This window comes from Lucilia cuprina, chromosome 5, assembly GCF_022045245.1.
Source record: "Lucilia cuprina isolate Lc7/37 chromosome 5, ASM2204524v1, whole genome shotgun sequence".
Lineage (NCBI taxonomy): Eukaryota > Metazoa > Arthropoda > Insecta > Diptera > Calliphoridae > Lucilia > Lucilia cuprina.
The window spans coordinates 49702663-49722994 of NC_060953.1; the positions used below are offsets into that span (position 1 = coordinate 49702663).

Here is a 20332-nt window from a genome sequence, read left to right on the forward strand (position 1 = left end):
TCGTATTTTGATTAATGTTCAATTTGTTTTCAAAAGTCTTTAGAACAAGATTTTTTTTTTAAATTTTATGTTGGCAAAAAAAAAAATAAGAAAAATCTTAAGTGTACAATAAAAGTTTAATGTTATTACTATTTTATTGCTACCTTTTAAAAGTTGATTTGTAAATGGAGTAAATTGCCATAGTAAATTTATAATAAAAGGATACTTGTAGTTTTAAATCCTTTTTCATTTAATTTAAAATTAAATAAAAGAACTGCTTAGATACATATTTCCTAATAATTTGAGTAACAAATTTATAATAGTTTTTTAATATAAATAGGGTATCTTTTGGTCCCCAGGAATATCAAAGTTTTAATTTAAACATAAATTAAATCTAAACATTTCATGTAGTGAAATAAAAAGTTACAAGCAAAAGTGTTATATTCAACTATACCGATTTATATATACTCACCATCAAAAATGAATATAAATATGAGGTTGATATTATTACGAGATTTTGGTTTGTAAGAAACTAACTTCTGCATTGGATCTTATATGGAATTAGGGTCAATTATGAACTGGTTCTCATAAAATTCTTTAGTGAGACTTGTGCTTATAAGAAACTTACTTGCAACGAATTTCATCGTTATACTTGTATTTTGAAGTCATTTTCTGAAGGGAACTTTATATGGTGGGCAGGGTTGATTGCCCATTTTCAATAACAAACAAATTATACCTATAGGGAATATTTGTGTAAAAATTGTAATCCTCTTGCCCTTTCGGTTCGAACTCTATTGTCCTTTCAACAGACAGACGGACGGACAGACAGACGGATGGACAGACATGGCTAGAATTTAATAAGGACCTCGAATATATATCCTTGTGTAGGTCTATGAGAAATATTTCGATGTGATATAAATGAAATGACAAAAAGATTATAAAACCAATTTAATTTTTGGTAAATGAGAAATGTTTCCGAAAAATTTTTCTAAAAGAAGAGAAAGTTTTAGAAATTTCCTAAAAAGAGGAAATTTTTTATTAAAGAAAAATTTTCCCAAAATTTCTATAAGAAATGTTCTATTAAAGAGAAATTTGCCGAAAATAATCTTTAAAAGAAAAATTTTCCGAATTTTTTTATAAAAAATAAATTTTCTAAGCAAAAACAGGAATTTTTCGAAAATTTTCTTATAAAAATAAACTTTTTGAATATAATCTATTAAACTAGATATTTTCCGAAAAAATCCTTTAGGGAGAGAAATTTTCTATATAAAGAGAAATTTTCCGAAAATTTTCTTTGAAAACAAAAAGCTTCAAAACATATTCCAAAAAAAATCTATAAAAAATCTTTCCAAATTTTTCTATAAAAAGCGAAATTTTCCGCAAAATTTTCTATAATAAACGAAATCTTCCGAAAATTTTCCATAAAAGAGACATTTTCCAAATATTTTATATAAATATAGTCGGGCATGGCTACTATATGATACCCTACATCATTGACTATGTTGAAAATGTGAATAATTTATAAAATAATAAAATAATTTATAAAATAATAAAATGTCCAGACAACAAAACGTTAAAACATTCTATAAATTTGTGTGTCTATATGAAAGTAACGACCTTTATTTAAATGTCAATATTTCAAATAATTTTGGTATGGCCTTCATCATAAATTGTATGTCATTTAGAGTGTCAAAGAATATGGAAATATTGGTTTTCAAACTAATGGCAGACTGCCTTCATATAAATACACTTATATTAAAGCATATTTGCTTTAGTAGAAATAACAGTAATGGGCAACTAGTATATGTGTTCTTATATAGTAAAAAATGTTGGCTAAATTTAAAAAAAAAACTCGAAGTCAAAGTGTTATTAAAGTTTTTAATTTTTTGTCTACTTCACACACACTAATTTTTAGAAATAATCCCCCTGGCTGCAAATAAAACTCATTATTAAATTTTATGTTTCTTTTACTATCGTTAATGTTGCCATATTCGCCACAATAAGGTCTTGTTATCAATGTATTTAACCCATGTGTATGAGCGTCTAAAAGTGTTTGTGTATTGTCTTTTTGTGTGAAGTCCTTGTTATGTCATGTTTGTTTTCTAAACAATATTTGCTGTTATTGTCAAATTAATGAAATTTTTTGTTTGTAGCAAAATAAATTCAATAGAAATAATAAAATCAAAATGTTTGGTTTTGTCAGTCTATGATTGAGTGTGAGTGCTTAAGAGATTGTTTATATATTTAAGAGGTTTTTTTTTATTGGTTTTTCATATGAGTCAAAAGTATGTATCCGTAATTGTTACAATTGTAATTGTTTATTGAAAGAAAATTTCAAACAATTTTGATTTAAAGATAAATTTTCTAAAAAATAGAATTTTCTTGAAAACTGTTTATTAACTGAAAATTTTCTTTAAGTATTTGAAAAAAAAGAGAATTTTCCTTTCTATAAAATTGTCACGAAATTTTTTTATAAAAAGAGAATTTTTTTCAAACATTTTTTATAAAAAGATAATTTTTTCGAAAATTTTCTACAAAGAGAATTTTTTTGAAATTTTTGTATAAAACTTTTGCTTGAAATCTTTCTATAAAAAATCTAAAAAAAGAATTTTCACAAAAACTTTTTATAAAAAGGTAATTTTTTCAAAAAAATTTCATTAAACATTTTCTATAAGAAGAGAATTTTCTTGAAAATTTTCTATAAGACGAAATTTTTTTCCAAAAATTTTCCATAAGTAAAGAAAATTCTCGAATATTTTCTGAAAGTAAAGACTTTTCTTGAAAGTTTTCTATAATAATAGAATTTTCTTGAAAATTTTCTATAATAAGAGTATTTTTTCGAAAATTTTCTATAATAGTAGAATTTTCTCGAAAATTGTCTATAATAAGAGAGTTTTTTCGAAAATTATTTATAATAAGACAATTTTCTCGAAACTTTTCTATAATAAGAGAATTTTCTCGAAACTTTTCTATAATAAGAAAATTTTCTCGAAAAATTTCTATAAAAAGAAAATTTTCTCCAAAATTTTCTATAAAAAGTGAATTTTTTCGAAAATTTTCTATAAAAAGAGAATTTTCTCGAAAACTTTCTATAAGAAGAGAATTTTCTCAAAAATATTCTATAAGAATAGAATTTTCTCAAAAATATTCTATAAGAATAGAATTTTCTCGATAACTTTCTTTAAGAAGAGAATTTTCTTGAACATTTTCTATAATAAGAGAATTTTTTCGAAAATTTTCTATAATAAGAGAATTTTCTTGAAACTTTTCTATAATAAGAAAATTATCTTAAACATTTTCTATAATAAGAGAATTATCTCGAAAATTTTCTATAAAAAGAGAATTATCTCGAAAATTTTCTATAAAAAGAGAATTTTCTCGAAAATTTTCTATAAAAGAAGAATTTTCTCAAAAATTCTCTATAAAAAGAGATTTTTCTCGAAAACTTTCTAAAAAGAGAATTTTCTCGAAAGCTTTCTATAAGAAGAGAAAATGTTCTATATGAAAGGAATTTTCCCGAAAACTTTCTTTAAGAAGAGAATTTTCTCAAAAATTTTCTATAAAAAGAGAATTTTTCGAAAATTTTTATAGAAAGGAAAATTTTCTCAAAGTTTTTTTATAAAAAGAGAATTTTTTTGAAAAGTTTCTATAAAAAAATAATTTCGAAAAATTTATTATTATTTTTTTTTCTATAACAGAGAGTAAAGAGAAAAGGTCCTTAAAACTAAATGTCATTCAAAAGATTATTTATTAACATTTCTTTTAAAATAAAAATATTCCTTATTTTTACTCAGCAGTACTGTTCTCTGGTATTATTTCTCCGTTTGTTTTTGTAATATTTATATTAAATGAAAAATATATAAAAAAATCAATAATTTGTTTATAAAACAAATACGTCAACTGACATAATTTCGAGTTGGTGTTAAATACATAACGGTATTAAATAAACACCACAAATTTTCTTGATTGGCTGGTTGTAGTCGTCACTGATTGATTGATGTATGTATGAATTGATTGACGGATGGTTGGTTGACTGAATCAATGGTTAGATGGATGTTACCAATGTTTCGATGTTAAGGGGCAAAATTATAAGTTTATGCAGAATTGTAAAAAAAACAAATATATTATTGTTGGAATGTCTTAACTGTCTGGAATGTTTGTTTAAAAAGAATAAAGCCTAGAGTGGTGGTAGGTATTAATAATATTCATACATTTATTTATTTTGTGAGGTTTTTTGCCCATTATTTGCATTTCCACAACTCGGAATTCTCTTTTTAACAAATTTCGAAAATTGTTACAAATTTCTTTCTGCAAGAAACATTTTAAAAAATTTTCTTTAAAAAAAATTAAAAAAAGTGTTTTTACAAAAGAAAATGTTTTAGAAAATTTTCTATAAAAAGAGGTAAAAAGAACAAATTTTGGAAAATAAAAATAAAGCAAAATAATTTTTAAAAAGTGAAATTTTAAACATTTCTTTATAGAGCGAGACATCTTATAAAACTGAAAAAGTAAATTTAAAAAATTTTCTTTAAAAACAACAATTGTAAAAAATTCTCTTCATGAAAAAAAACAAAAAATCTTTTAAAAAAGAAGTTTGAATAATTTTAATAAAAAGAGCAATTTTAATAAATATTTAAAATAAATATTTTTATATATTCTTTTAAGAATTTAACATTTTTTCTTAATAAAGAAATATTTAAGAAAAATGTTTTTAAAAAGTGAAATTGAAGAAAACTTTCTTTCAAAAGAGAAATTTTACAAAATTCTCTTTAAAAGAAAAGATTAAAAAAATGCCTTTAAAAAAAGTAATTTAAGAAAATTGTCTTCAAACAAAGACATTTTAGAAAATTGTATTCAAAGAGAGAAACTTTGGAAAATATTCTTTAAAATGATAAATTTTGGAAAATTTTCTCAAAAAAGAGAAAAACAGAGAAACTTTTTCTTTAAAGTAGTAAATTTAAAGGATTTTCTTTAGAAAAGGAATTTTAGAAAATTTTCCTTAAAAAACTAAATTGTAAATATTTATACTAAAAAAACTTTGTACAAAACTTTTTCAAAAATAAATTTTATAAAATTATTTTACAAAGATCAATTTTAAAAAATGTTCTTAAAAAGGGACGTTTTAGAAAAATGTCTTTTAAGTATAAAAAAGAAAACTCTTTTTAAAAAGAGAAAATGAAAAAAAAAAATATTTAAAAAGAGAAATTATAAAAAATGCCTCTAAACAAAGAAATTTTGAAAAATTTTCTTAACAAAACAATTTAGATTGAGAATTTTGAAAATTTTTCTTTTAAAACTTAATTTTAGAAAATTTCATAAAAAAATAGATAGTTCAATATTCTGAAAAAATTCAAAAATATTGCTTTAAAAAGAGAAATTGTAAAAATTTTCTTTAAAAGAGAAAATAGGAGTAATTTCAAAAGATTTTCTTTTAAAAAGGACATTTAGAAAATTTTCTCAAAATAAATATAGAAATTTAAATAATTTTGTTCAAAACGAACAATTTTAATAAAAAAAGATAAATTCATGTTTTTAAAATAAATTTTAAAAAAATTAATTATATAAAATTTCTTATTAAAAAAAATTAAAAAGAAATTTTAGAAAATTGTCTCTTATTTATGAAAACTCTTTTTATATATAATTATCTTTAAAAAGAAATTTTTTTTAAATTTCTATAAAAAGTGATATTTTAAAAAATTGCATAAAAAGCTGAAATTTTAGAAAATTTAAAAAAAGGAGGAATTTCCTTTTGAAAGAGATACATTAGAAAATATTTTTAAAAATAGAAGTTTGAAATACTTTTTCACAAAAGAGATATTTTAGAAATTTTTCTTTAAAAAGTTAAATTTAAGAAAATTTTCCTTAAAAAAGGAATTTTAAAAAATTATCTTTTAAAAAGCAAAATTTTATAATGATTGTCTTTCTATTATTAGGAAAATTTTTAAAATAGAAAAAAAATCTTAAAATTTTCCTAAGAAGTGTAAATTTTAAAAATATCAGAATTCCCAGTAAATTTATAGCAAAGAAATCCTTGCTTTAAAGAGCCCTACTAAAGTTATAAACAAATGTCATTCAACTGTTCAATTATTTGAAAATACATATATTCTCTCATTCATATGTGTACATTCATGTCTACTATTATTTCGATTTATTTTTTTTCCTTTGATTTTATTTTATTACAGTCTTTTACCATTGTGGTTAAACGAAAATACTCGTAATAATAATAAAAAAAAAAATGATAATAAAAATAATAATGCATGTCTGACAGAGCAAATAACAAATAAAATAAATATTTCTTATTCATATGTACATTAAAAGTACAATGTAAATACAAAACATGCAGATTTTTTTTTTAATGTTTACTCTGTCGTCTTTGTATTGTGTTTCAACCATAGAATTATTATGAATTATTGTATTAGAAAAAAATAACTTTATTATTTTTATTTAACAATGTCATTCTTTCGTCTTACATGTACATCAACAACACCACAACCAGCCCTATTATCTAACTTTTTTAAATTGTTATTTTAAAGGTTTTTATTAACTTTACACACAAAATTATTTCAATAATCGAATTTGATTTGTTATTTAAAATTAATTATATGGCGTGAAGAAATTCAAAATAATAGAACAACTTGATAATTTAAATTATATAGCAACTAGTAAATTTTTTTGTTATATTGTTTTTAACAATAACCATTGAAACTATATTTTAATTTAAATTAAAATTTATAGCTTTTGTTATTTTTCTTACCATTAATCTTAGCTTTTGTATTTATTATTTATTAAAAAGAAAAATACTTAAGTTTATACCTTGAAGGTCCTTGTAGGATTCCAATTGATCTGTTATGTTTTTTTAGATTTTTATTTGTTAAGTTTTTGAAATTCAAAGATTTATTGTTTTAATTTGTATGAAGTTCAAAGGAAAATAATATAGTTGATTAATATTTTGTTATCTTAAAAATTAGTATAATATAATATTTATAATATAAAAAATGCATAATTTTCTTAGCACTAAAAATAGTTAAATTAATTATAACTCAGCTCAGCAAATGTTGCAACGTTTTCTACTAAATTCAAAGTTACTTTGAAGATTATTTTCTCGAAAATTTTCTATAAAAAGATAATTTTCTCGAAAATTTTCTATGAAAAGAAAATTTTCTCGAAAATTTTCTATGAAAAGAAAATTTTCTCGAAAATTTTCTATGAAAAGAAAATTTTCTCGAAAATTTTCTATGAAAAGAAAATTTTCTCCAAAATTTTCTATGAAAAGATAATTTTCTCGAAAAATTTTTATGAAAAGAGAATTTTTTCGAAAATTTTCTATGAAAAGAGAATTTTTTCGAAAATTTTCTATGAAAAGAGAATTTTCTCGAAAATTTTCTATGAAAAGAGAATTTTCTCGAAAATTTTCTATGAAAAGAGAATTTTCTCGAAAATTTTCTATGAAAAGAGAATTTTCTCGAAAATTTTCTATGAAAAGAGAATTATCTCGAAAATTTTCTATGTAAAGAGAATTTTCTCGAAAATTTTCTATGAAAAGAGAATTTTCTCGAAAATTTTCTACAAAAAGGTAATTTTCTCGAAAATTTTCTATATAAAGGTAATTTTCTCGAAAATGATCTATGAAAAGATAATTTTCTCGAAAAATTTTTATGAAAAGATAATTTTCTCGAAAATTTTCTATGAAAAGAGAATTTTCTCGAAAATTTTCTATGAAAAGAGAATTTTCTCGAGAATTTTCTCGAAAATTTTCTATGAACAGAGAATTTTCTCGAAAATTTTCTTTAAAAAGAGAATTTTCTCGAAAATTTTCTTCAAAAAGAGAATTTTCTCGAACATTTTCTTCAAAAAGAGAATTTTCTCGAACATTTTCTTCAAAAAGAGAATTTTCTCGAACATTTTCTATAAAAAAAAGAATTTTCTCGAAAATTTTCTACAAAAAGAGAATTTTCTAGAAAATTTTCTATAAAAAGAGAATTTTTTCGAAAATTTTCTTTTATACAAGTTTTATAGAACGAGTTGTGAAAATTTTATATAAAAACAAATATTTGTGTGAAAAATTTTCTGAAACTTGCAAAAATGATAAAAAAAAATTATAACAAAATTATAAGAAAATGAATTTATTAATTACAAAAGTAATTTTAAAATTATTCTTAAAATAAAAATAAATTTTTTTCATTAAAACAAAATTTAAATATTTTCTTATGACGCCTTTGTTTCAAAAAAAAAAGATTAATGTTAAAATCTTCCATATTGAAAGTGTCACAAAAAACCGATTGCAGATAAACAGGACTATAAAGACTATTCCATTGGGTCTTATCAACAGCATTCATTCCTCCAATATGACTGCTTGCACCAAAAGAAAAAACAAATTAAAACAAAAATCTTCTTTTGATTTTAATGTCCAAATGGAACAAAAAGAAATTTGTATCGCATATAAAAACTTTGCGAAGCATAAAAAGATCTTTATAAAACATAAGAAAAAATTTTAATGGTGTTTAAATTCTCCATATAGCTGCAACTTTTTGTTGTTTTTTTTTTTGTGCTCCTCAACTTCGTTTCTTTCAACACTTTGGCCACCCAATAAAAGAAAAGCAATTGGAAGATAAGAGAAAAAAAGCAAAACAACCATATGACATCGTTAAGTTCACACAGATACAATAAATACTTTTTACTGCAATTTTCCGAAAAGATGGAAAAGAAAATATAAATGTAGGAAAAAGCTCGGTGTTGTTTTTTTCCGTAAAAAATAACTCTGTTGTTGGTAAAGTAGTATCTTGCTGGTTGTTTTTCTATTTTTGGTATTATTTTTTCCGTTTTTTTAAGACAGTAGAATGTTTCCAAATAAATTAGTACAGATTTCTCAAGTTGTTTTTCATTTCGTTGTTTTCACGCTTAAATGAATTTGTTACCATCTGTTCAAAAGATTTTATGTTCTGAACTCTGTTTTTTATTTTATTTATTTCTTTCTGCTGCGATGTTTAATGCTAATTTACTTTCCTCGTGTTTATTTTGCCTTTTTTATACTTCAAGATAATGTTTGAAACAATCTAAATACTGAGTTCTTTTATATTTTACATTTTTCAAGGCTTATAACTTTTCAATTAGGATCGAATTAATTCTTAACAAGGACGAAACCATAACTAGAAATTAACTGGAACTGAACTAGAAATGAACTAAAACTGAATTAGAACTGATCTAAAACTGAACTAGAACTGAACTAGAACTGAACTAGAACTGAACTAGAACTGAACTAGAACTGAACTAGAACTGAACTAGAACTGAACTAGAACTGAACTAGAACTGAACTAGAACTGAACTAGAACTGAACTAGAACTGAACTAGAACTGAACTAGAACTGAACTAGAACTGAACTAGAACTGAACTAGAACTGAACTAGATCTGAACTGGAACTGAACTAGAACTGAACTAAAACTGAACTAGAACTGAACTAGATCTGAACTAGAACTAATATAAAACTTAACTAGACAAGAATTTTTGTACCCATGATTTGCTTAATGTATAATACCTGAGATCTGTGTTTGTGTGTGCATATTTTCTTAATAATATAACGCAGTAGATGTAGTTGCAAACTCCATTACCACCTAGTTGTTAGAAGAACATGACTTTAAATTGGCATGGTACATTTACAATACCTACTGCATACATTTGCTATTAATACACATACTGATTTCTTCATATACATACAAACAGTTCTAGGTACATATATACCTTCAAACCTACCTTAAAGAGTGGTATACATTTAACTGTACAATAATCGTTATATGTATTCGTTGTAGTTGTAGATTTAACTGTGTATGTATTTATGTTACTCCAGGTTAGTAAAAAGTAAGATCATCACTACTAGCTATGACTACTATCCATGCGGAGGTTTTTGCGGTTTAACATAAGGTATATGAACATACATTTATAGGAATGTGTGTGTTGATTTTTCTATTTATGTATACTTGTACTAGAATGTTTTGTCATTCCATGAGGTATTCAAGCATTTAGCAAGTGGCAGTTTTCATTTTACTACTTTGTGGTCTTGTAAGATTATGTTGCGGCTGTTTTTCTTACTAACAATATTTTTTCTTCTGGTAGCCTTGATATTTAGTTTGATTTTTTTTTTCAAATTTAGAACATACTCCAGTGGCCAGATGTTTCTAGTTCAGTTTATGTTCAATTCTAGTTTAGTCGTAGATCAGTTCTGGGTTATTTCAAGTTTCAAGTCAAGCAGGCTTTGTTTCTGGTCTGTTCTGATGCAGTTCCAAAATTCTGCAGCAGAAATTACCTTTCAGTATTTGGTCACCCTTTCAATTTCCGTTTCTAATGTAGCAGTTATTATTAGCACTCTTGCGGTGTGCTAGAGCACAGGAAGGAAATTAGTTTTCTTAGCAAATTGTTTTAGCAAAATATAAGTACATATACACAAACATACTGTATATGTATAGGTAGTATAACCTCAACTCACTACCACTCACTATCCATTGTTATGGTTCTTGTTGTGTTCGTTAATTTTCATTAGCTGAAGATTTAAAAACCCCAAGAAAATACTACCTTAGAAAAAAATACCAGCGAAGGGTTTCAATAATTTCTTTATGAAGTTCATTAACCTAATTTTTAAGATTCTACAACAGCCATGCATTAATGGGAGGAGCAGGAATAACAATAGCACCAAACAGGACCAACCGTCTTTAGTCAATTTACTATTTTAGTTTTTTGTTTCGTAGCTGTTTTTGTGCTTTTTTACTCCTTCCTGCTTTTAGCGTTTTAATTTATGTTATTTTCTTTTATTTTTTTTTCCCCTATTTGTGCTCGTTCTTCTTTTTGTTCTTCAACATCTTCTTCAATTAACATTCTGGTTTATTGTGTTTTATAGAAACTGGCATCTAATAAAAAGGTGTTGATTGTATAAAGTCTTAAACACTAGCATTCTGAATGAAATAGCTTTATAGAGAAGAATTTTAATTATGAAAAATTGTATTGTTTATTTGTTGTCAGCATTTTAATGAAGATATGTTGAGTGAATACCAATTTATTGTTAAAATTTCTTGCTGATTTTAATATAAAATTAACTTGAATGTTGAAATCGAGTTATTGTTAGTTTAAATTTATGTTAATTAGGTTATTAGTTCTGCAGACAGAATCCTTTAAGTGCAAATTTTTATTAAAGTGGAAACATCTAAACAGTTTCATTAAAAGAATTAATATCTTTAAGATCCAAATCAAATAGTTCTGAAAAAAATCGACACTCTAATTGCAATATCTATTCATCTATAAAATTCATCTAAAATCATTGCTTAATTTAATTAATAAGGGTTTAAAGTCCTTAATTTGTATTTTACTTCTAGCTGCACTTCATCACCCTTTTTCCACAAGATAAAAAAACTTTATTTATTTAATTTCCCTCAAAAAAGGTCAAATATTTTCTGAATTCGTCTGCTTTTTACATTTAGTGGATATGTGTTATAAAGATTTTTGCTTGTTTTTTGCAAAACCTACATCTAAATGAGATTTTCACGTAGTTTAAATAAAAATAACATCTGGTGGAACAGCACTCTACGTTTCAAAAGGTTGGGGATTAGTTGATGAAAGTGATGAAAAGAAAACAGTTTACATATTAAATAGCGTGATGACTAAGAAAGTACATAAAAAGGAAAAAATAAAACAAAAAATGATTAAGTTCCAGTTCTGTTCTTGTTCAGTTCTAGTTCAGTTCTAGTTCAGTTCTAGTTCAGTTCTAGTTCAGTTCTAGTTCAGTTCTAGTTCAGTTCTAGTTCAGTTCTAGTTCAGTTACAAGTATACATAAATAGAAAAATCAACACACACATTCCTATAAATGTATGTTCATATACCTTATGTTAAACCGCAAAAACTCCGCATGGATAGTAGTCATAGCTAGTAGTGATGATCTTACTTTTTACTAACCTGGAGTAACACATAAATACATACACAGTTAAATCTACAACTACAACGAATACATATAACGATTATTGTACAGTTAAATGTATACCACTCTTTAAGGTAGGTTTGAAGGTATATATGTACCTAGAACTGTTTGTATGTATATGAAGAAATCAGTATGTGTATTAATAGCAAATGTATGCAGTAGGTATTGTAAATGTACCATGCCAATTTAAAGTCATGTTCTTCTAACAACTAGGTGGTAATGGAGTTTGCAACTACATCTACTGCGTTATATTATTAAGAAAATATGCACACACAAACACAGATCTCAGGTATTATACATTAAGCAAATCATGGGTACAAAAATTCTTGTCTAGTTAAGTTTTATATTAGTTCTAGTTCAGATCTAGTTCAGTTCTAGTTCAGTTTTAGTTCAGTTCTAGTTCAGTTCCAGTTCAGATCTAGTTCAGTTCTAGTTCAGTTCTAGTTCAGTTCTAGTTCAGTTCTAGTTCAGTTCTAGTTCAGTTCTAGTTCAGTTCTAGTTCAGTTCTAGTTCAGTTCTAGTTCAGTTCTAGTTCAGTTCTAGTTCAGTTCTAGTTCAGTTCTAGTTCAGTTCTAGTTCAGTTCTAGTTCAGTTCTAGTTCAGTTCTAGTTCAGTTCTAGTTCAGTTCTAGTTCAGTTCTAGTTCAGTTCTAGTTCAGTTCTAGTTCAGTTCTAGTTCTGTTCTAGTTCAGTTCTAGTTCAGTTCTAGTTCAGTTCTAGTTCAGTTCAGTTCTAGTTCAGTTCTAGTTCAGTTCTAGTTCAGTTCTAGTTCAGTTCTAGTTCAGTTCTAGTTCAGTTCTAGTTCAGTTCTAGTTCAGTTCTAGTTCAGTTCTAGTTCAGTTCTAGTTCAGTTCTAGTTCAGTTCTAGTTCAGTTCTAGTTCAGTTCTAGTTCAGTTCTAGTTCAGTTCTAGTTCAGTTCTAGTTAAGTTCTAGTTCAGTTCTAGTTCAGTTCTAGTTCAGTTCTAATTCTAGTTCAGTTCTAGTTCAGTTCTAGTTCAGTTCTAGTTCAGTTCTAGTTCAGTTCTAATTCAGTTCTAGGCTTCCTTTTTTTAAGATTATACGTAAGTATATCCCTCGTAATTTACTATTGTAAATATTTGCATTTTTCGTTTGTTGTAGGTCGGGTTTCCTTGTTCTCATTTATTTATATCCTTTATGGTGTTTCACCTGTAAATATGTACTATATATATATATACATATATTTTTGTTTGTGCGTCTCGTGGCCATTATTATTATCAGTTTGGTAGCATGTTAACCAAAATATACTAAACATTTGTCTGTTCCTACTCAAGTTGTACTGATATTTTCCATTTATTTCTTTTAAATTTCTTTTTTCTTTTACCTTTTACCAAGTCATATCAAACTGTCGTCTTACCATTAAGCTTGAGGCCTTTCACTCAACTTAATACTTGTGTAACAGAGAAGAAAAGCAGACAAGTAAATGGTGAATACATGCACCATAATACTCGTTATTTTGAACTTTTTTGTGTCTACTTGTAAGTGTGTTACAAGAAAAAATTACTTAGAAGGGGACACAAAAAATAGAGAAAACTTTTGTTTACTTTTTTAACTTGTTAAAAAGAGGGGGAAGTAAAAGTAAGAATAATGGTGGTTTCCGTTTTTTTTTTTTTTTTTTCGTCTTCATGTTTGTTGGCATTATCGCATTGTTATCGTGCGAATGCTCGCTTATGTAAGTGTCATGCACGCTAAATGTGTCAGAAAAGGGTTGAGACTCAAGTCAAATATTTTTGTTAAACACTGTCAGCCTAACGTGATAGTAGTACCTTTAAGAAAGAAAATAATACAAAGAGTTTTGTGTATTTAGAAGATACTACATACAGACATTCATACTTAACTAGTCAGGGTTAAAAAAAAAACAATATTTTAAAGTGTTTTTCTTGTTTCCTTTAAAGAAATGTTTCTTTAGACATGCATTTGGTAGGGGAAATTAAATGTTGTTTGTTTTATGATTATTTGTTTAAAATTATTTATAAGCGTGGGAATTTAATTTGAAAAATTAACAAAAACTTTTTTTCCAAGCATAGTAATGTCCTTTCGAAAATGTAATTTTTAAAAATTTCGAAATATATGATATTTTTGAAAAGTTTTCAAAATATAATTTATTGTAGCTAAATTAAAATTTTATAAGATTAAAGTTCTATCTGGTTTACAAGGTCAAAACCCTTGTGCTTACTTACAAACTAAAGCCTGGCCTTGGAAAATTTTGCGCCACCACTCATTCTACAATATTTTAATTTAAAAATACATACATGTATTCCGAATATCTGACAAAAGAAAAAAGAAATCAAAACATTTAATGTTTTACATGTCTAGTCTTAAATCTAGCGACCACTTATCTTAGTAACAAATGTAATGACAAACTTTTATACACCCTCATTATAGGCGATTAGAAGTGTGAGGGGGGATATTAAAAATTAACCAAACAAATTCACTTATCTTCTCGCCTTGATTTTATGACTACCAAAAAAATATATAATAAAATTAAAAAAAATCTGTTTTATATATTTATTTTACTTTTCTTTTTTTCCTTTTGGGTGTAAACAATAAAAAAGTAAAAAAAGGAATTAAAATCGTTAAAACATACGGCCAACGGGCCACACTATTACAAGTGTAGCGAATGGGAAAAAAAATTAGAAAACGTGACTAAAATAGAAAATTAAACGCACAACAGCTAAAATGTCTACACGGCTCCAATATATTCACACAAGCAGAAGGATGAAAAAATAAATGTATGAATGAATGACTGACTGAAGAAACATGGTAAAAGAAGCAGTCCATTAAAAACCTCATGATGGCTAAAATAAACAATAAAATTAGCTCTACAAATGCCTACTCGGCATCTATAATGTGCCATCTACGTTTTTTATGTTTTTTTAATGCCATTCTATGCCTCTATGCTGTTCTTTACTATTGCTATCCTTTGCCTTTTTGGCGTCCTGTTGTTATTTATATGTGTGTGTGTGTGTTTAAGCACGATTTTTTGTATATAAGCATGTAGCTGTGTGTTTAAGGCCACACAATTAACCTAAAAGGTTGAAAATAATAAAGAAAAACAACAAGAAAACTTTAGAAAACTTGAGCTGAAAATACAAAAGTTTAACCCAAATAAATTCTTCTTTTTTGGGAGACAATAAAAAATTCATAAAAATTAAAGAGGTTTATAAATAAAACAAAAGCGAAAAGTTACAAGGAAAAAAAGTTACAAAGTATTAGAAAAGAAAACAAGTATTTTAGATTTAAAATATTGGTGGTTTAGGAAGGGTTCTTTAAATGCTTACTAATGTCTCTTAGCAGCTAGTTATTCTTATTAATCTATCGAACTCATTTGTAGTAAAATATACTTATCTGAACAGAACTAAAATAGAACTGAACAGGAATTAAACTAGAATTAAACTATATCTAAACTATACTAAAACATAGTTAGAACTGAACTAGAACAGATCTAGAAGAGAGCTAGAACAGAACTAATACAGAACTAGAACAGAACTAGAACAGAACTAGAGCAAAACTAGAGCAGAACTAGAACAGAACTAGAACAGAACTAGAAAAGAACTAAAACAGAACTAGAACAGAACTAGAACAGAACTAGAACAGAACTAGAACAGAACTAGAACAGAACTAGAACAGAACTAGAACAGAACTAGAACAGAACTAGAACAGAACTAGAACAGAACTAGAACAGAACTAGAACTAGAACTAGAACAGAACTAGAACAGAACTAGAACAGAACTAGAGCAAAACTAGAGCAGAACTAGAACAGAACTAGAACAGAACTAGAAAAGAACTAAAACAGAACTAGAACAGAACTAGAACAGAACTAGAACAGAACTAGAACAGAACTAGAACAGAACTAGAACAGAACTAGAACAGAACTAGAACAGAACTAGAACTAGAACTAGAACAGAACTAGAACAGAACTAGAACAGAACTAGAACAGAACTAGAGCAGAACTAGAACAGAACTAGAACAGAACTAGAACAGAACTAGAACAGAACTAGAACAGAACTAGAACAGAACTAGAACAGAACTAGAACAGAACTAGAACAGAACTAGAACAGAACTAGAACAGAACTAGAAAGAACTAGAACAGAACTAGAACAGAACTAGAACAGAACTAGAACAGAACTAGAACAGAACTAGAACAGAACTAGAACAGAACTAGAACAGAACTAGAACAGAACTAGAACAGAACTAGAACAGAACTAGAACAGAACTAGAACAGAACTAGAACAGAACTAGAACAGAACAGAACAAGAGCCGAACTGAAGTATAAAAATTACTCTGTTAGGATAAAGATACATTAAACAATGTTTGACAGAAAATTATGCATTTTTTATAAAATTTATTATACGATAAAAAATAAAATGTGTAATTGCATAATTAATCAATGCAATACTTACATCATAATTCTCTGGCAAACCAGGTGGGCCTGGCGGTCCGGGAGGACCCATTACACCAGGCATACCATCGACACCTGGTTCACCCTTGCTGCCTTGTAGACCTTCGGGACCACGAGGACCAGGATCGCCCCTTTCGCCGCGGTCACCTTTAGGACCGGGGGCACCGCGTTCACCTGGTACCCCAGTAGCACCCTAAAGAAAACGTAGGAAGAAACAAAGAAAACACATAAAATTAATAAATTGTTTTGTGTATTTAAGACAAAATACTAAATATTAGCAATAAAAATAAAAAGCCATACAAATAATATGTATAAATACTAAAGCATAAGTCCAGTAAAAGTTGAATGATTTTGGGAGCAGAGTTAAGTAGTAATAGCAACTAGCAGCTGTAGTAGTAGGTGGTAATAGTAGTAGTAGTAGTATTTAGCAGTTACAGTAGTAAAATAAACTAAGGTGTGTTTATGGCTTAAAGACAAAGACAAATTATGGGTAATTTTTATGTGGTTGTGAATTTGTTTTATACATTTTTATTTCCTTTTATTTTGTTCCCTTCTCCCTTACTCCTACTGTGACAAACACAATATTAAAGTTAAGAAAAGTAGAAACTTTAATTTTTGGTAGATAATAATAAAAAAAAAACAACATGAAAAAATTAAAAGCTTTTTTTTAGGGCCATAAAATTTACACTACATTGACACTCCTTGTCAGATTCTTTTATGACTTTCACTGCCTATGGTGAAAAGAAGTGGGATGGTTAAAACATTTCTTTAAGACAAAATAAAAAAAACAAAACATTTTTCATGTGCTTTTCTGCACAAAATTTATCACAATAAAATAAAAAGAAAAACTACAAGAAATAATCATGTTTTCTTGATGATTGCGTGTTACAATATTGTTGTTATTGTTTTTATTTTTGTTGTCGTTCTTAATGTTGTGGTAGTACTTTGTTGTTAAAGTGTTGGTGTTAAACTTGAAACTCTTTTGGTGGGAAAACTAGTATATGTACGTACATATATGTCAGTGTGTGCACGTGTTGGAATCTTTAAAAGGGGGAGTTTCATTTTAATGACCCTAAACAAATCATTTTGTAATTGAGGTTTTAACTCGAAGAAAAATTTCTATGGAGGTGGTTTAAGTCATTAAAAGTAGTATTTAAATACAACAAACAATTTTAGTTGTATTTCCTGACTTATATAAAAAATGTAATGTGTAACAATAATTTAAAGAAATTTTTCAAACATATTTCTTATTTATTGGAAAATAATTAATGTATATACTAAAGACCGAGAATAACTCCCAGATACAACTACTTATTAGTTTCTGTTCTGTTCTAGATCTGTTAGTTCTATTCTACTTTAATTCTAGTTCTGTTCTAGTTCTGTTCTAGTTCTGTTCTAGTTCTGTTCTAGTTCTGTTCTAGTTCTGTTCTAGTTCTGTTCTAGTTCTGTTCTAGTTCTGTTCTATTCTGTTCTAGTTCTGTTCTAGTTCTGTTCTAGTTCTGTTCTAGTTCTGTTCTAGTTCTGTTCTAGTTTTGTTCTAGTTCTGTTCTAGTTCTGTTCTAGTTCTGTTCTAGTTCTGTTCTAGTTCTGTTCTAGTTCTGTTCTAGTTCTGTTCTAGTTCTGTTCTAGTTCTGTTCTAGTTCTGTTCTAGTTCTGTTCTAGTTCTGTTCTAGTTCTGTTCTAGTTCTGTTCTCTAGTTCTGTTCTAGTTCTGTTCTAGTTCTGTTCTAGTTCTGTTCTAGTTCTGTTCTAGTTCTGTTCTAGTTCTGTTCTAGTTCTGTTCTAGTTCTGTTCTAGTTCTGTTCTAGTTCTGTTCTAGTCCTGTTTTACTTATATTTTAAATCTATTTTGAATCTATTCTAGTTTCCTTTTAGTTCTATTTAAAAGCTATCTTTGTTCTTTTCTAGTTCTTTATGAAACTCTCCTCTATTTGGTTTGCATGTGAGCGTTAATTTTTCCTGTTTGTGTGCGTTCTAGTGTGTTAAAGTTTTTTTACGTCTGCATAGTTAAAGTATGTTTCTTTTCTACTTATCGGATTATATTAATTGCTATAAGTAAAAAGGGATTAGCAATGATGGTGGCCATACCGGGATTTCGGACATTTTTCCATATATCATCAGTTGGTGTAATGTAAACTAAATGAGTGAGAGTTGCTTAACAATCTGTATAAGGTTGGTGGTTGGATAATAAACAATATAAAGTTAAACTATTCTTAGTAAAGAAAATAAAATAAACACCCTTTTAAATAAGTGCTGCATTTTTTTTTAAATTAAGTAAATGACCATTTATGATTAGATATGTTTTAAGGTTTAAATTTACATATACATAGGTACATCGCATTTATTTTAACTTCATACTTAAGTAATAACAACATCTTATGATTACTTTAATGTCTAGAGATTATGAAACGCATAAACAATATTTTTTTTGTATTTTCACTTTTTTGCCCTGCTGTGGGTTTAGGTTTTGCCACTCGTTGTCATTCTCTAGTGGTTCTCAAGAAGATGTTTTTCTTTTTGTTTTATTTTTCCAATGGTTGGATAAATTTAGCGGAATACTTATGGTTTGCCTCAAATATTTCTTACTCTCGAGCAAATGAACAAGAAGACTAAGATGAAGCTCTTATAATTTTTTTAATTTTTTATTTTTTTTAATTTTTAGTTTGATTTATAGGAGGAAATTTGTAAAGATTATGGTTTAATTTTGACCAAGGAAACGCAATCTAAATACAAAAACAAATAATATTAATAAATAATACCCAAAAAATGGGAATTACTGAAACCAACCGTTTTACGCTTAATATATTGCATGAGACTTCTTTCCACAAGAGGCTGGATTTTCAAAATGAAAACAAACGAAAAAAAAAATTAAATAAAATAAATGAATGTAAATTTTGGGGTAGGAAACGAAGAAGAAGAATAATCATTATAATATAGAAATAAATGATTATTATGATGGGTCAAGGGAATTAAGTATTTAAAATGAATATTTGAAATATATAGTTTAAGATGACTGAAAAAATTTTGTGTTCTTAATAATTTGACTACACGTACTGGAAATTTATAGCTTCAAATGTTACCTTTAAAAAAACCTTTAGTTTTTCATATTACATTTTTCCCACATATATTCAAATCTTATAAATATTTTCCTAATTTTATATTTATTTCAAATAAATATCTACGTAAATAATTCACAACTTTATTTCACAATTTAATATGTAGTTGAACTTTACAACTACCCTGTAGTTTAAGTAACTTTCAATAATTGGGAAACACTTACATAATGACAAATAAAGAGTTTAAAGTTTAGCAAATGGAAAAGGATACATAGACATCATGTAGTATAACTGGGCAACATCAGTAAAGGAAAAAAGTGGTCACCCTCCTTTTAAGATGCTCAAGTATGCGTACGTTGTAATAACAACAGCAGCAAAAAAAAAAAAACATTTTCAAGATATTTTAACTATCAACCTCAAAACTACTTCGTATTTTTATACATTTATGCACATTTGCACCCCTCTAAGGTATAGAAAAATGTATTTCTTATTTTTATCATTTTTTTATATCATTTTTTCTTCCAAAAAAAAAAAAACTTCTTTTAGTTACGATAAGGATTTTGTATAAATTCTCCTGCTTGACATTTGGACATGCTGATAAAGAAAAACCACACACACAAATACCCATTTTTATAACCGTATTTGAATAAATTTATAAGCAAAAAAACGAAACAGTAAAATGTTCATACTCGTGTAGTATATCCATGTGAATTTATATCTGTCAGTGTATTTTCCATGTATGATTATATGAGTTTTTAGTGTATGACTGTATACTATTCTCAAATAGAGATAAAAATAGAAAATATTCTGAAATGCATTTGAATTACTAACATTTTAAGCTTAAGAAGAACGAAAAGTGAACGACGTTTACCAAACAAGTTTTTAGTGTAAGAATATCTTTGAGAATTAAGATTTCTTTTTTG

General features: G+C 26.5%; 1 protein-coding gene across 12 annotated transcripts in view; it reads right to left on the bottom strand.

The window, feature by feature from the left end:
* Positions 1-20332, bottom strand: part of LOC111678401 (collagen alpha-1(XVIII) chain) — a 331879-nt gene that overhangs the window by 149439 nt on the left and 162108 nt on the right. For 5 of the 12 annotated variants that reach the window (XM_046953012.1, XM_046953011.1, XM_046953015.1 and 2 more), the window contains exons 6-8: positions 19141-19185; positions 16357-16548; positions 6793-6822 (exon numbers count right to left, since the gene is read on the bottom strand). In XM_046953012.1, coding sequence (XP_046808968.1) covers positions 6793-6822; positions 16357-16548; positions 19141-19185 — 267 coding nt within the window. The remainder of the gene's footprint in view (positions 1-6792; positions 6823-16356; positions 16549-19140; positions 19186-20332) is intronic. The other 7 variants (XM_046953013.1, XM_046953021.1, XM_046953016.1 and 4 more) reach the window with 3 other exon arrangements.